This window comes from Giraffa tippelskirchi, chromosome 3 (assembly GCF_054371585.1).
Source record: "Giraffa tippelskirchi isolate mGirTip1 chromosome 3, T2T-mGirTip1v1.2.pri, whole genome shotgun sequence".
NCBI classification, from domain to species: Eukaryota; Metazoa; Chordata; class Mammalia; order Artiodactyla; family Giraffidae; genus Giraffa; species Giraffa tippelskirchi.
The window spans coordinates 109,475,726-109,491,702 of NC_137277.1; the positions used below are offsets into that span (position 1 = coordinate 109,475,726).

At 36.3% G+C, this 15,977-nt stretch overlaps 1 protein-coding gene and 1 pseudogene across 4 annotated transcripts in view; both read right to left on the reverse strand.

The window, feature by feature from the left end:
* Positions 1-15,977, reverse strand: part of ACVR2A (activin A receptor type 2A) — a 93,512-nt gene that overhangs the window by 19,291 nt on the left and 58,244 nt on the right. For 2 of the 3 annotated variants that reach the window (XM_081580546.1, XM_081580547.1), the window contains 2 exons: positions 12,026-12,135; positions 11,680-11,834 (listed from right to left, as the gene is read on the reverse strand). In XM_081580546.1, coding sequence (XP_081436672.1) covers positions 11,680-11,834; positions 12,026-12,135 — 265 coding nt within the window. Of the gene's footprint in view, positions 1-11,679; positions 11,835-12,025; positions 12,136-13,770; positions 13,937-15,977 lie in introns of those variants that run through there. The other variant, XM_081580548.1, reaches the window with a different exon arrangement.
* LOC145542195 (protein RUFY3 pseudogene) lies at positions 938-8,172 on the reverse strand (annotated as a pseudogene). The gene has a single exon (XR_014079645.1). The product of XR_014079645.1 is annotated as a protein RUFY3 pseudogene (transcript).

Sequence of the window (15,977 nt, forward strand, 5' to 3'; positions counted from 1 at the left end):
TCTCTGAGAAATATAAGTACTAGAGGGTGGCAGATTAGGTAGAAAAAACACAGTATTGGGACATATCCTAGATTTCTGACTCGTGTAGCCAGATGGTTACTGTTCATTTAGTGACAACTAGGTTTGAGAGAGAAGATCATTACCCTTGTCTATTAAGTGCTTGGAGACATTTAAATGGAGATATTCAGTAGGCAGTTATATATACAGAACCAGAATACAAAGAACTCTTTCTGGAAATATGGATTTTACATACTATAAATAAAAATATAGGAAATGTACTATAAGTCTTCTCTTACTATTTAAACCATTCCAAGATTTATATTTATACATACTTTTTAAATAACTCACTCAACAACTTCTTCGGACCATCAAGAAGAATTGAGCACTCTTTAAGAAAAGTATTTAAAAATCGACAAATTTGGGACTTGTCTCCTCTAATCATATATTCTAAGAAATTTTACAATTGCAAATTTTAAAAAGGACTACTGCCAAGCTGACAAAAATAGAATATGTTAAGAAATAATATAGTATGTGTATCAGGACAAATGTTTCTGAGCTAGGGAAAGCAAGACATTATACATTAACAGATTTGATAATACTGACACTGTCAAATGCACAGCCATGATTCTATCCAATCAGGTCTTCAAAATTTCTCTGTGATATAGCAACTCCTACTTTCCACAGTTTCTCCTCATCTAACTCTTTCTGAAAGTAAAGACAGACCAAGGTGGCTGAATGAGGATTTTGAATAAGCTCCCTAAGAAGTGATTAGCTCATCAGCGAAGGCAGCACTGGGGTTGTAAGTCTGAAAGAGATATTGCAGCCATGCCCATTCTTCTGGCTGCTGCTTAGAAGCACCAGGTTTACTACTGTGTACAGAAGAAATTTTATTTTTATTTAGCATTTGTATTCTGCAAGTAAAGGAGAAAAAAGGAAAAGGACCATGCTATACAGTAATAATTGTTATATGGTAAAATTGATATGTTGATCTGCAAGGCATTATATATATAGTCACTATAGAAACTATTTTAAATTTAATTTCTATACTCTAATCCCTCCCTTTATCTGACTTTAGTTTTTTATGGACCTGACCTAATAATTTATTGAAATAAGCCGTTCAATTAAAATTAACTCAATGGATAATACTCAGCCATAAGTGCCCAGGCTTTGCCACTCAGCAGACTGACTCTAGGCCAAGTCACTTCACTTATGCATGCCTTGATTTTCTTATCTCTAAAATAAACGTAATAAAACAGAACCTACATCATGAGTATTGAAAGATTACATGAGCTAATATGTATAAACTGCTCTGTACAAGTGCTTGACAGAGTACTCAAAATGAAATTTTTCCACTATTTGAAATTAACTTCAAAGTACATGTATGTGTGTGTGTCTCAATACTTTGAAGTTAATTTCAAGTAAAATGATTTCAATAAGTCAGTTTTGATGTTGAAATCATCAACTTCAAAAAATTCCTCCTTTGGAGTACAATTTTGAGGTGGCTGGCAATTAACAGCTCACACTTATTGAGCACTTAAAATGAGCCCACCATCCCACATGTGGTGGTTCTCCCTATCACCACAGAACTCGAATCCTTTCCTCCATCTTTGCCCAAATTTATTGAGGCAACTCCCTTTTTACTCTCTTCACCCTTCCTTTCCAAGCTGCCAAGTCAAACAACCAATCAACAAAACCTATTTTTAGTGCACCTACATGTTAACTGTGGGCTCCAAAAAGGCCAGCAAAGACTGGCCCTGAGCCACTTAATACTATGCATCAAGCACAGTGCCTGGCATACTCCACACAGTGGGCACTCAAACAATAGGTGAACAGTTCAGCAAAAATAAAACGAACCAATGTGAACACCTCCCAGCCTATCTGATGCAAACAGCTTTCACTAACAAACAAATGGACTTCTTCATTTTTATTATCTCAAATTAATAGGAAAATGTTTGACAGCAATGAAGTAGCTAGGAATGGTGGAACAAATTGAGGATGAGACTCAGGAAATAAAAAATACAGAGAAAAGCAAACTCACTTCTTCCTACCTACCATCTCCTTGGCAGACAAGGAAAAGTAGATATTAAGCACTCTGGTCTATATGCAACAGCCCCATTTGCAAACTGGCAAATGGGATGGGGCCCTCCACAGGCCAAAGGAAAATTGATCTCAAGATTTTTTAATTTAGTATGTCATTTTTAGAAATAAGGTGCTTTGATTAATTTTAATGTGCAGCTTTGAAGCTGAAACTCCAATACTTTGGCCACCTCATGCGAAGAGTTGACTCATTGGAAAAGACCCTAGTGCTGGGAAGGATCGGGGGCAGGAGGAGAAGGGGACGACAGAGGATGAGATGGTTGGATGGCATCACCAACTCGATGGACATGGGTTTGGGTAAACTCTGAGAGTTGGTGATGGACAGGGAGGCCTGGCGTGCTGCGATTCATGGGGTCGCAAAGAGTCAGACACGACTGAGCGACTGAACTGAACTGAACTGAACTGAAGCTTTTGATACAGACTCCCCCTCCACACACCCCCAACCCCTTGACACTTGCACTTCTTCTTCCCTGCTCTTCTTTTTCGCTTTTGGACATGGAATTTCAGCCAATCCAAGTGACTTGTCTGTACGTCTGTAAGAGAAATAACTTACACACACCTAGAGCAACACTTTGTCAAGCTGCAGCATGTCTATCGATCATTTATGACAGCTCTCCCTACAATTAGTTTAAAAATATACATAAAAGTTGTAATTTAGGTTATAATACAAAAATAATGAACACAGCATTTCTAGTAGCCCTGTACTACTTTTTAGGCATGAACGGGGGGAAAATATGCTCAAGAGTATACAGTAGCATTATATCACCATATTTTAAATATACTAAAATACTACAATTAAAAACTACTTGTGAAATGTAAGTTCTAGCCCTTAGCAGAAACCTAACACAAACTCTTAGCCAATAAAACATCAACTTTTGGTATTTCATGAGCAAACATTTATGCTGCACTAAACTTCACTTAAAAACATCACTCAGACATCTAACGTGAGTGGATACATTCTGGTCCAGATCCTGGCCTCCATCTTATGATGGACTGGTGGAATATTGTTTCATCAGATGCTCGTGGCAGGGATTGCAAACTCGCTCAGGCTTGATACTTGAAGGAAGAGGCAGTTCGTTTGTTGAGCAGATGTTACAGAAGGTTCCTCGGCAGTTCCTACATACATTCTTTGTTAGGCTGCAGTCTTCCTGGCATAGCTGACAATACTTCGGTGGCTTTTCGGAGGGCAACGGTTGACCCTGTTGATCCACAAGGTGAGACTGCAGCCTGTGGCTTTCTTCCAGGGGCTTGTTTAGTTTAACATTTTCCTCTTGAATTTTGTGCTTCCCATCCATTTTGGGTTCTGGTTTCTGGGATCCCTTTCCTGGGATGCTCCTGGTGTTTTGTAACCTTCTTTCTCTTTCCTGTTTTAGTTCTAACTCAAGATGATTCCGCTGCCTGGTGAGTGCCTCCACTTCCAGCTGCAGACTGTTGATCTTGTCTCCGAAGTCCTGCTTGAAGAGCCGGTTGTCCAGTTCAGCAGACTGGCGGCCTCACTCAGCCTGGCACAATCTTTGTTCCAGTTGTTTAATGGTAGCAGCCATCTGATTAGTCTTCTCTTCTAAGCGACTGTTCAGTTCACTTTTCTGTTTTACTCCCAAGTCCGAACTCTGCAGCTTGAAGGCAAGTTCATGCTTAAGAGCCCTGAGATCGTCCAGCTGCTGCCGCAGAGACACCAGCTCGTCCTGCTTCTCACAGATGTCCTTCTCCAGCATCTTCATAGCCAATTCCATCTCCTGTCTCATGCTGATATGGATCTCCAGTTCTTTTTCAACATCCAGTCGTAGTTGTGTCTCTTCCTTTAAGTGCTTCCTGGCTTCACTCAGCGCTTGCCCTTCTGAAGTTCGGTCTGGCTTAGGACCCTTCGATTAGATTCCAATATGTAGGAGCTTTCCTCTTTAACTCGTTCCATTTCTTCTTGCAAGGTGATAATTCTGTTATTTGCAACTGCAAGCTCCTCTGTCAGTTTAGTGTTGGATTTTTCTAATGCATCCACTTTTGCCTGAAGATTGTTTACAGTAGCATTCAGGTGTCTGTTGAGTTCCTCCACATAGTTCTTCTGATCCAGAATTGCAGTAATCTGGCCATCTCCTTCACTACCTTTACTGCTGTTCCCATCCTTGAGATACATTGAAAATCTATGACGCCAACCTGAGAGTCCAAATCTTCTCCCTTCATGCAGAAATTGGCATCAATGACATTCAGGCCCACCAACAGACCAGCAATTATAGCTCCTTCTTCTTCCATCATGAGGGCATTGGGTTCATAGAATTCACTGAGAAGTTCCTTCTTATTGATCAAAGCTTTCATGTATTCGGAAAGTTTCTTTTGCATTAGTGCCAGACGAAGCCAGGCTCTTCCTCTGCCTACAGGTGTTTTAAGTCCTGGAAGATCTTTAACACTTGCTGTTATCTCTGCAGCTTCTGGAACAAGCTTTTCTACCAGTTCTAGAGGTCCCCAGAAGGATTTATTTTGTCCAAGAAAAGCTTTCTTAGCTTTCAAGCCGTGTTTCAGGCAGTGCTCCATCACCACAAAGAACTGCTGCAGAGGTGCGTAGTCAGAATCCAGAGTTCTCCCCAGGTTCAGAGCTGATTCGATCAATCCCTTGATACTCAGCTTGGCCATGTTCATCAGGTTCATGCGTTCGTTAGCCATGAGATAATTAGGATGTTATTATCACGTTAGATGTCAGAATCCCCTAGAGCCGACTTTAGAATCAACTCGAGTTGATAGGAGTGCTTTAAATAAACCAGGTCCAGGAAGAAAAGGCAGTGGTTGGCAATGCTGGAAATTTTGCGTGTTTTCTCTAATGACTGTATGAATAAAAGTTACTCAGTTGAGCCTCTCTCTGATAAATCTAAACAACCCCACTTTGAAGCATTGATCTTATAGCTTGTCTTTGGAAGGGCTATTCATTTCTATGAATAGTGATAGTAATACTGAGCTGCATGTTAAAGGAGAGAGGGTCCCCAGTGAATAACAATAAAAAGGAAAACGATCATCCCTTTATTATATTTGGAGATTCAAGAGGGAAAGATCATTGTTAACCGAGATTGAAATGATAGAGGTTACGTGTTCTCTCAGGTGCTGCTAGACATAAACATTTCCTCTTTACCCCCACTACCTACCTCTTCTTTATAGGATCTCTACCAAACTGTGAACCCAAACTCAGGGAAAAGAAATTAAAGAGTAATATAAATTTTGACTGTACTTAAAACAATATTATAATGTATTCTAGTTTTAAGACCAGAATTTTCTAGTTCTGGCCTACATGTTTTCACTATCAGAATAAAGAGGAAGAATGTTTGCCGTTTTTCCACTTACTGACTTCAAAAGTAAATACCTGCCCTTTTCAGAATCTGCTACACAACAAGTCAGCTCTTCCCTAGTCTCCCTCCTCTGGGAGGGAGAGGGTTTTAAAGATAGGGTTTGACTTTTACAAACAGGAAGTACTAAACCAAAGCCATGCCAGGTGGAGAGTGAAAAAATTTGTCCATGGCTGAGAATATTTGTTAAATTTTTTTGTGAATAAGGGATTCCTTATTCCAAGCCAAAATTCAGAACTGGTAGACAGGTTTTTTGGAAAGTATGATACTCAAAAGAGTTCTTAGTAACAAACCCTTTGGGGAAAAAAAAGAGACATGCATTCAGCAGGGGAAGGCAGGAAATGGTCTATGCTCCTTTGATTATTTTGCATGTACATAGATTGTTTGATTCCAATTAAGACCTAAGAAGATAAGATTCTGTTAACTGGTTTAGAGTTATGGGGTGGAAACATCCTGGAACTATGATATTTGATAACTTCTGTCTCCTGAAAAGAGTGACAGCCCAGGAAAATTGTTATTCCAGAAGTCTGACCTGTTATTTGGTGGAGCTGAGTTTTAAGAGTCCTAGGGGAAAATAAAATTAGTAATTCCAACGTCAAAAAAAAAAAAAACATCACTCAGTCAGAACGAGATAGATCAGAAAGTACTGAGCTGAAAACCTTTCCTCAGTATACTGTTAAATAAGAGGAAAGCAACTATAGAATAACATTTTATAGTTTATAAAAAAGAAAAATATATATTCAAACAAGTGAGATTAGAGAAAGATGTCAAGAGATACACACCAACCTAAAACTGGTTATTTCAGTAAACTGATAAAGAAAAAAGAGGAACAAATGATGCTTTTTTTGGACATACTTCTTTCTGTATAATTTGTATTGCTGTAACAAGCAACCATTTGTAATTAATTTTTAAATAGAACAGAAGGTGAAAGAGAAAAATCAAGAGAAAAGTGTTCATAAACCTCAACCATTTAGCAATCAACCTATTTCAAGATGCACTTCTACAGATGTAATATTTATTTTGTAAGTATAACTGAATATTAGCATATTAAATATTCATGAAACTCAGTAAACTTCTCCCTGCATTCTTCCAAAATAAGGGAGCAGCACAATTTCCTAAACAGACTTGGCTGGATACTATTATGCTACCCCTTTAGTATCTTCTTAATTTTAAACATATATAGACTCAACAGGAAAATCCTACAAACCATCGTCAGAGATGGCTTGGTTTCCTGGTGGATAATAATTTGACATAGCGTGAAACATCAACTTATTATTACTTTAATATTAAGATCAACAGGATTATTCTGTATGCTCAACTCAGTATTCTAAACATCTAAAAGCCTTTAGTCCTTATCAAAACCTAGAAAAAATGTCACGATGCCAAGAATGAAGAGACTGATGTCATTTAAAAAGTACCAATGTTGCAATACTCTAGTTCTATTATTATAGCCTTCAAAAATTAACAGAAGTTAACTTCATACTTTCTTAAAGGCAAGCAATTTCCAGCCCCTAAAATGTATTTTCTTATCAAGTGGTATTTTTTTATTAGCACATAGATTTTATAAGCAGAAAACTTAAGCTTACATATGGTTATAGAAACAATGCAAACAGTTTTATTGAAATCACATTAACTCTAACCACAATAAGATTTAATGATAGAGTCAGTGCATCAATTCCCTCATATTCGTGACTCACTGGTACTAAAAAAACAAGTTTGCATTCAGTTTACTGACTGGAGATCATAAGAGCATCAACCTACATGTGGAAAGACAGTTTCAGGACAGATAAAAGAAATGTGACCCAGGTGATGCAAATTAAAAGGATGTTTTCATACCTGTGATCACAGAAAATTGAATAATGGCATTCTCTTGTAAAAGCTTGAAATACATCAACTTATCTTATCCCCAAGAAACATGGTCCTAAGATTTATCTTAAAGTAAAGCCCTAATGCACCTCAAACATTCATGAAACAATTCCTGAATATACTGCATTATCATCTTAGTATAACATTAAATGAAACAAAGTCAATTCAGCAATTCATTACTTACAGAATGGTTATTACATAGAAACACTGTGTGAGATGCAGTAGTGATTATAATATATACCTTGTCTTTAAGGAGCTTATAATCAAGTATGAGAATGGAACATGCTCACAAATGACTAAAACCTTTCTTAACCAAGGTTATTCATGTGAATCACAAAAGAGAGAGACTGACTTGAGCACTAGTTTCTCTATTCTTTCAAGGATGGCACATAACTAACAGCCTTCCAGATGTATATGATGGATGGCTTAGGGTGCTAATGAGAGAAAATAATCAAAAGGCCAAGTGTGGAAGACCACTGCCAGACTCCAAACTTTGTATTCTTGCTGCTGGATCACTGAGAGCCTTCAAATATTTTTAAGCACAGAAGTAACATAATCAGACATGTAAAATGTTATTGTATAGCAAATAGTATAGATGGAGAGAGAGAACTGGAAACAAGACCAGCTACGAGACTGCAGAAATAATCTCAGCCTCCAGTATAAAAATGTCCTGAAAACAAGAGGATCAAAAAGGATGAAAAGGTAAATGAACAGACTTCATAAATAACAAGGTTAGGAACAGAAGTAGCTGTCTCTAAGGCTTTCATCCAGGATGACAGGGAAGACAGTGATGACGTGAAACAATGTTAGAAATATAGTGGCTACAGGTTATAAAGAAAGAAGAACAGTTTTTGTTTTTTTTTTAAAGCATGTTACTTTTTTCTACGCCTTTAACTATGATAGATCTATTTTAGAATATTTATTTTAAAATAAATTAAAACCATCATTAAAGACTAGATTTTAAAGCATGTATATCTCTACAGCACTTCTGCAGGATAAAATACGAACAAAATCATAAGAAACTTTAAACAACTTGATGTCTTGGAAATAAAGAATTCCACCATTTAACTATCAGAAATCAGCTTATTAAGAGATTCATTTAGATATATCACTTAGTCCTCTAGAATACCTCCATAATACTGATCAATATTTATCCCCAAAGAGAATAAAAGACTGAGATCAGACCAATGAATGAGCACAGTATATGTAACTTTAGCTTGTTCTGCTGAGAATCACTGTAAATTCTCTTCAAATGTACTTCTTATTGAATGATCCATCAATAAGCTATCACCAGTCTTTAGCCAACATTTTAAGAAAAACTTTCCCTAAGAAAAGGAATGATAAATTTTGTCTAAAAGTGTTTGAAGAAATTAGAGGGAGAATTTGCAGAAATGCACGACAAGAATGTAAGATCTTTCCCTAACTGGTCCTGAAATTAAACTTTGAATATGGAGACATGAATATGGGGTGAAACACAGAAGTCAGCATAAGACTTCAACTGTATAGTATGTTTCCCCTACATACTTCTCCTACCCCTCAAACAAGTCTTGAATAACTAGGGCATTGGCACCATCAACTCAGAAACACAAGAATCTTTACCTGAGACCCAATCTATCTTCATAAACCCTATTCTAAAATGTGTGCTAAAAAAAATTTAATGGAAAACACATGAATATTCCTTTCTATTTATCTGTTACTTGTTTATTTCCGCTTCTGTCCTCTGTGAGACAATGTGATCATGTTATTGTTCCTTTTTGTAGTCAGATTACTCAATGTATCAAAGTAGGAAAATAGCTTAGAGAATGATTTTGAGATGGCAGGGATATTTACTGAATTATCTGAGGCAGCAAAAGTATCTGCTTTCTGAAAAGAGAGAAGCAGAATAGGATAAGCAGCAAGAACAAAGATTTAGTGTCAGAGTCCTTGGTTCATATTCCAGCTCTGATACTTGTGAGCTTTGCTATGTCTCAAGTTCTTTATCTATAGAATGGGCATTATAACACTACATAAACAACCCTGTGAGGTAAAATCAAATCATTGCTTTCCATACCTGGCTGGTCACCAGAAGTGCCTGGGAAACTTTTATTAGAATCATAATATCCCAAGCCCCATTCCATACTTTCAGGGGTATGGTCCAGGGGTATTGTTTTGTTTTTCTGAACAAATTCCAAAGATGATCCTTAAATACTGGTTACAACTGGAAATCAAGGGGAAGTTTTACGTGTTTTTTTATATTTTTATATAATGTATATATTAATACATCTATGTAACTTACCAGTACTCTAGTACACTATAAATGTACAATTAATGCTTGATACAACTATCAATCTTTTTTTGAAGGAGAAATAAAACTGAGCATTTTGTGACAAGAGGGCCACTGAGTAGTCTTACAGAAGTAGTTTGCATAAACCTCACCAAAAATGAGATAGCATGACACTATACTGTTTGAGATAGTGAAAGAAGACATAAATGAAGTTCCACATTGATGACAATGCTCCTTTTCCACAACACGGTTCATGACAGAAGGAAAGCATAAAGTCAGGCATGTCTTGTATTTTCCACAATAAAGTCTGACCATCTCAGTCATTCCATCTCAAAACCTTTTTAAGTTTATTCCTTATTTTTCAGTAATTCATACAATTCATACAAACTGTGTGTATGTACAGAACACAAGCACCAAATAAATGTGTACAAAAATATTAACGACTGTAAAAAATACCTAAAGCCCACAGAGATGGATACTCATTGAACATTCCTAGTTGTCATTTATGAATAAGGATTCATCTTTCCTTTTTATAAGTCCAAATCCAGCATTTCTAAATAAAGTGGCCTCAAATATAAGATATCCAGACTTTTAAATAAAAATACCCAACCAAACTTTTTAAGCTAGTATTTTATATAAATCAATGTTATCTATAGGATTATATTATTATATTTAAAGTTTTATGATGAAACTTAATAAATCTGTTTTTAAATGTAGTGTCCAGTTTGTTTCTATTATATCACAAATTCAGGGTAAATTCAGATACTATTACAGTATGAAACATTCTTTCTTTCAAATGTAGATATTAAATAAAAAATAGTTACCACCAGTAACAAGCTAAAGTGTATTCTATGGGCACTTGGAGTAAACTACATATATTTATTAGGCACTATATTTTTAAAATTTTAAAGTATTTTTAAAAGATGATTTTTAACAAACCCACAACTTATCTACTAATGTTAAAAATTAAAATATTTCAGCTATATAAAACATAGTGTGTTTACCTAATTTACTAAATAAAGAATGTTACCTTTAGGCTTATTTCTCTCTATACATATTTTACAAAGATTACAAGGATCAATGATCTAATGCTAACAGATTGGTTCAAGCACCAAGAAAAGAATATGTTATGTAAATAAAGATTAATGGGAAGAAGTTGTTTTGATCATTAAATTATAGGACTTAACCATTTTCTTCTACCAAGTTTTAACCATTAATCCTACTGGTATTAGAGAAACAAAGTTAAACCAAAAGATCCAGAAGGCGGAAGTAATGTGATCCTAAAAGTCAAAGAAATACAAATTAGAGTTTAAAGACATCTCAAGTAAGTAAACCAAAAATTACCACTTTCCTCTCTGCCTGTAGAATATTAACTACTTTTATTAAAAATCCTTATAAAGCACTGAATCAGCTGCCACTGTCCTCATAATAGAGAATGAAGAAAAACTTCATGATTTTTATTCTGACTACCCACAATATCTATAGTTTCAGATATTCGGTGCTGAGGGAAAAAGAATCGAGGGCATTAAAGAAGTTTTCAGACTTCAGTTACACACTTGATATGCTGCAAATAAAATATATATACTTGGAACTACAACACATGATGAGAAACGCTGCCCTTTTGCTCCTCTTCCCTAGAACATTTTCCAGGTGTATCTTCTTCAGGCCTGTGTGAAACCTCTTTATTCCAAATTCCTGGTTCCTTACCATTTTCTCCTCCATGATTAAAAGAATGTTTTGAGAAGTCTTGAAAAAGGCACAAAAACTTAGGAATGGGGGAGAAAATAGAAGGGAAAGAAAAACTTTCGATATCACTTCTCCATCATCAATTACTTCTCAAGAAACACAGCAGAGTGTATCCCACATTTATAAGTACTATAATCACAGTAAAACTCTCCAAAGAACAGGAATGGGAATACTGTTCATTCTACTCTATCTCAACGCCTAAGTTTAGGATATAGCAAATTAATAAATTTGCAAAAGTAGCTAAGGTTCCCATGACAAGAAACATTCAAAAATTAACTCTAAAGGAAAATGATTTGTAACTACCTACTGTGGTTTCTCCACAGGAATATTTCTTTAAAATATACAATCAAAAACAGCATTAAGTATTAGACAATAACTTACTTGAGTTGGAACGAGCACAGGAGGGTAAGCCATCTTATGATGCCTGTACACCCAAAATGCACAAATGACAATCCCCGCAATTAACATAAGTGGCACCAAAGAATAGAGCAAGATGTTGTAATAGGGAGGCTTAGGTGTTACTGGATTCGAAGTAGCTGTGGAAAAGAGGAGGAAGAAAATCATTCAGATTTGGTCAATAAAATTCCACAATAAATATTTATTAGAGTGCCAAATTATAGGAGAAAAATAGAGGAAGAGAAGGTGGGAGCAAATTATTCTAACACAAACATGCTTTGTTTTCAATCTACTAGTTGAACAGACTTATGTGTTTTCCCTGTGAACTTACGCTGTGTGACCTCCATCTCCGGAAAATAAGAAAACCTTTCGTTACACATATTGCCCTCACAGCAACAAAAATATACTTCAGGGCTATCTTTTTTTTCTATACAATCAGTCCTATAAATAAAAAGAGAAGAAATAATTAAAACCAACATTATTATTCTGAATCTACAATAGGTGTTTTACTAAAGTTCTTCTCAGAGATAAAATAATGAGGAAGTCATTTATAGTCAACTTTGAGATTTTTATTAATATTCAACAATCAAGTCAAAAATGTTCCTTGAAACCAATTACGAAATATCATCAGAAAAAAATCCAACAGATGATTTTATAACAATCACATTGGCTCCATGAAACGACTTCTTTAATTTGGATTTTAATGATCAATCTAAGGCAACCATCTTTTGATTGTTTTCTTTAATTATTAGAAAAGCTTGAAGAGGAACATAAAGTCAATGAAGAAATTTGGTCTAAGAGTGCTTTATCCTCACAGGAAATAGAGCCTTTCCATTTTATGAATACAAAAACTGAACAATATATATAAAAAACTGTATGTGTGCATACACACATAAATACATACACACACACACACACACACGTATACAGATAAATGAGCTTCCTTGGTGGCTCAGACAGTAGAGAGTCCACTTGCAATGCAGAAGACCAGGGTTAGATCCTTGGGTCGGGAAGATCCCCTAGAGAAAGGAATGTCTATCCATGCCAGTATTCTTGCCTGGAGAAATACATGGACAGAGGAGCCTGGCAGGCTACAGTCCATGGAGTCTCAGAGAGTCAGACATGATTGAGCAACTAACACTTTCACTTTCACTTCTCATACATATAAATACACAGGCACAAAGAAATCCTTGCTCATATCTCATGGCAGAACACATTTCAACACCAGAGACTTAAATCAGGCTTGGGAATTAAGCCATTTTTGCAGCAGAATTAAATTCCCTGAACACAATGAACAGGGCTAAAGATTAACAAGTAAAGAGCAATTTCTAACAACAAACATAGAGGCCCGAGTAACTCAAAAACTGACTAGAGTTGGGTTGATTTAGAGAGCAGGAAGGCAGCCTTCTATATAGGAACTGAGTTACCAAAAAGACAGAGATTTAGCCTCTAGATCAAACCCTAATCAACCACTAAAAAAATACTTATACCTAATTTTTAAAAGCATATATTTAAATTTCTAATAACATCAGGTATATTTAAAGACATATATTACAAATAAACTGTAAACTTTTACAATGGTTGTTGAAAATAAGGTTGAATTTAACTCTACAGTGAAAAGCCCAAGAAATTTCAGGGAGAAGGCAATTTTACCAAAATCAAACTTTGAAATAAAATTTATACCAATATCTATTTAGTAGAAAGTAAAAGACAAATGAAAGTTAAATTTTTAATAATTTATAAAGACAAATATATAAATTCAAAATTTAATATTCAGAATTATGCCTCAAATTATAGGTTAATATAATTAAATACTAGCCTAGTTAATGCAAGGAAATTACTTTTCACCAATTTCATTCTTCATTTTCCCTGTCTCTTCCTCCATACTTTGACATTTCTTGAATCTTCTTTTTCTTACTCTTATTTATCTGACTATTCTTAACATTTCCTTTTTAATCAAATTCAGAACATAAAAACAAAAATTCACGTATATTTAAATTAGCACTTAACCCTCAGAAACAAAGCTGGTGTAGTAATTATCCCTGTAAGAGCAGGCATTTGCACTGACCAACTCACCATTATCTAGCAAAGTTTAATCTCAAGCAATACTGGTTTTAGGTGAGAAGCCAGTACCTTTTCACAATAAAAAGAACAGAGATACTTGAGCTCAACTAATAAAAGATAGTCTTGAATTAGCTTAAGTTGAACGGTTCTTTGAAGACCTACAAAACCTTCTAGAACTAACACCAAAAAAAGATGTCCTTTACATCACAGGGGCCTGGAATGCAAAAGCAGGAAGTCAAGAGATACTGGAGTAACAGTCAAGTTTGGCCTTGGAGTACAAAATGAAGCAAGGCAAAGGCTAACTGAGTTTTGCCAAAGGACACACTGGTCACAGCAAACACCCTATTCCTACAACACAACAGATGACTCTACACAGGGACATCACCAGATGGTCAATACCGAAATCAGACTGATGATATTCTTTGCAGTTGAGGATGGAGAAGCCCTATACAGGCAGCAAAAACAAGACTGGGAGCTGACTGTGGCTCAGTACACGAACTCCTTATTGCAAAATTCAGGCTTAAATTGAAGAAAATAGGGGAAACCACTAGACCATTCAGGATGACCTAAATCAAATCCCTTATGATTACACAGTGGAAATGACAAACAGATTCAAGAGACTAGATATGGTAGAGTGCCTGAAGAACTATGGATGGAGGTTGGTAACATTGTACAGGAGGTGGTAATCAAAACCATCCCCAAGAAAAAGAAATGCAAAAGGCAAAATGGTTGTCTGAGGAGGCCTTACAAATGGCCGAGTAAAGAAGAGAAGCAAAAGGCAAAGCAGAAAAGGAAAAATACAACTATCTGAATGTAGAGTTCCAAAGAAGAGCAAGGAGGTAAGAAAGCCTTCCTCAGTGAACAATGCAAAGAAATAGAGGAAAACAAGAGAATGGGAAAGAAGAGATCTCTTTAAGAAAATTAAGAGATAACAAGGGAATATTTCATGCAAAAATGGGCACAATAAAGGACATGGTATGGAGCTAACAGAAACAGAAGGTATCAAGAGGTGGCAAAAATACACAGAAGAACTATACAAAAAGGATCTTAATGACCCAGATAACCACCATGGTGTGATTACTCATCTAGAGCCAGATATCCTGGAATGCGAAGTAAAATGGGCCTTAGGAAGCATGACTGTGAACAAAGCTAGTGGAGGTGATGGAATTCCACTTGAGCTATTTCAAATCCTAAAGGATGATGCTGCGAAAGTGCTGCACTCAATATGCCAGCAGATCTGGAAAACTCAGTAGTAGCGAAAGGACTGGAAAAGGTCAGTTTGCGTTCCAATCCCTAAGAAAGGCAATGCCAAAGAATGTTCAAACTACCACAAGATTGCACTCATCTCACACGCTAGCAAAGCAATGCTTACAATTCTCCAAGCCAGGCTTCAACAGTACGTGAACCAAGAACTTCCAGATGTTCAAGCTGGATTTAGAAAAGGCAGAAGAACCAGAGATCAAATTGCCAACATCTGTTGGATCACTGAAAAAGCAAGAGAGTTCCATAAAAACATCTCCTTCTGCTTTATTGACTACGCCAAAGCCTTTGACTGTGTGGATCACAACAAACTGTGGAAAATCCTTAAAAAGATGGGAATACCAGACCACCTGACCTGCCTCCTGAGAAATCTATCTGCAGGTCAGGAAGCAAGAGTTAGAACTGGACATGGAACAACAGACTGATTCCCAATTGGGAAAAGGAGTATGTCAAGGCTGTATATTGTCACCCTGCTTATTTAACTTAGATTCAGAGTACATCATGTAAAATGCTGGGCTGAATGAAGCACAAGCTAGAATCAAGACTGCCAGGAGAAATATCAATAGCCTCAGATATGCAAATGACACCACACTTATGGCAGAAAACGAAGAGGAACTAAAGAGTCTCCTGGTGAAGGTGAAAGAGGAGAGCGAAAAGGCTGGCTTAAACGTAACATTCAGAAAACTAAGATCATGGCATCTGGTCCCATCACTTCATGGCAAACAGACAGGGAAACAATGGAAACAGTGACAGACTTTATTTTCTTGGGCTCCAAAATCACTGCAGATAGTGAATACAGCCATGAAATTAAAAGACACTTGCTCCCTGGAAGAAAAGCTATGACCGACTAGACAGAGACATCACTTTGCTACAAAGGTCCGTCTAGTCAAAGCTGTGGTTTTTCCAATAGTCATGTACAGATGTTGATAGTTGGATCATAAAGACAGCTGAGCACAGAA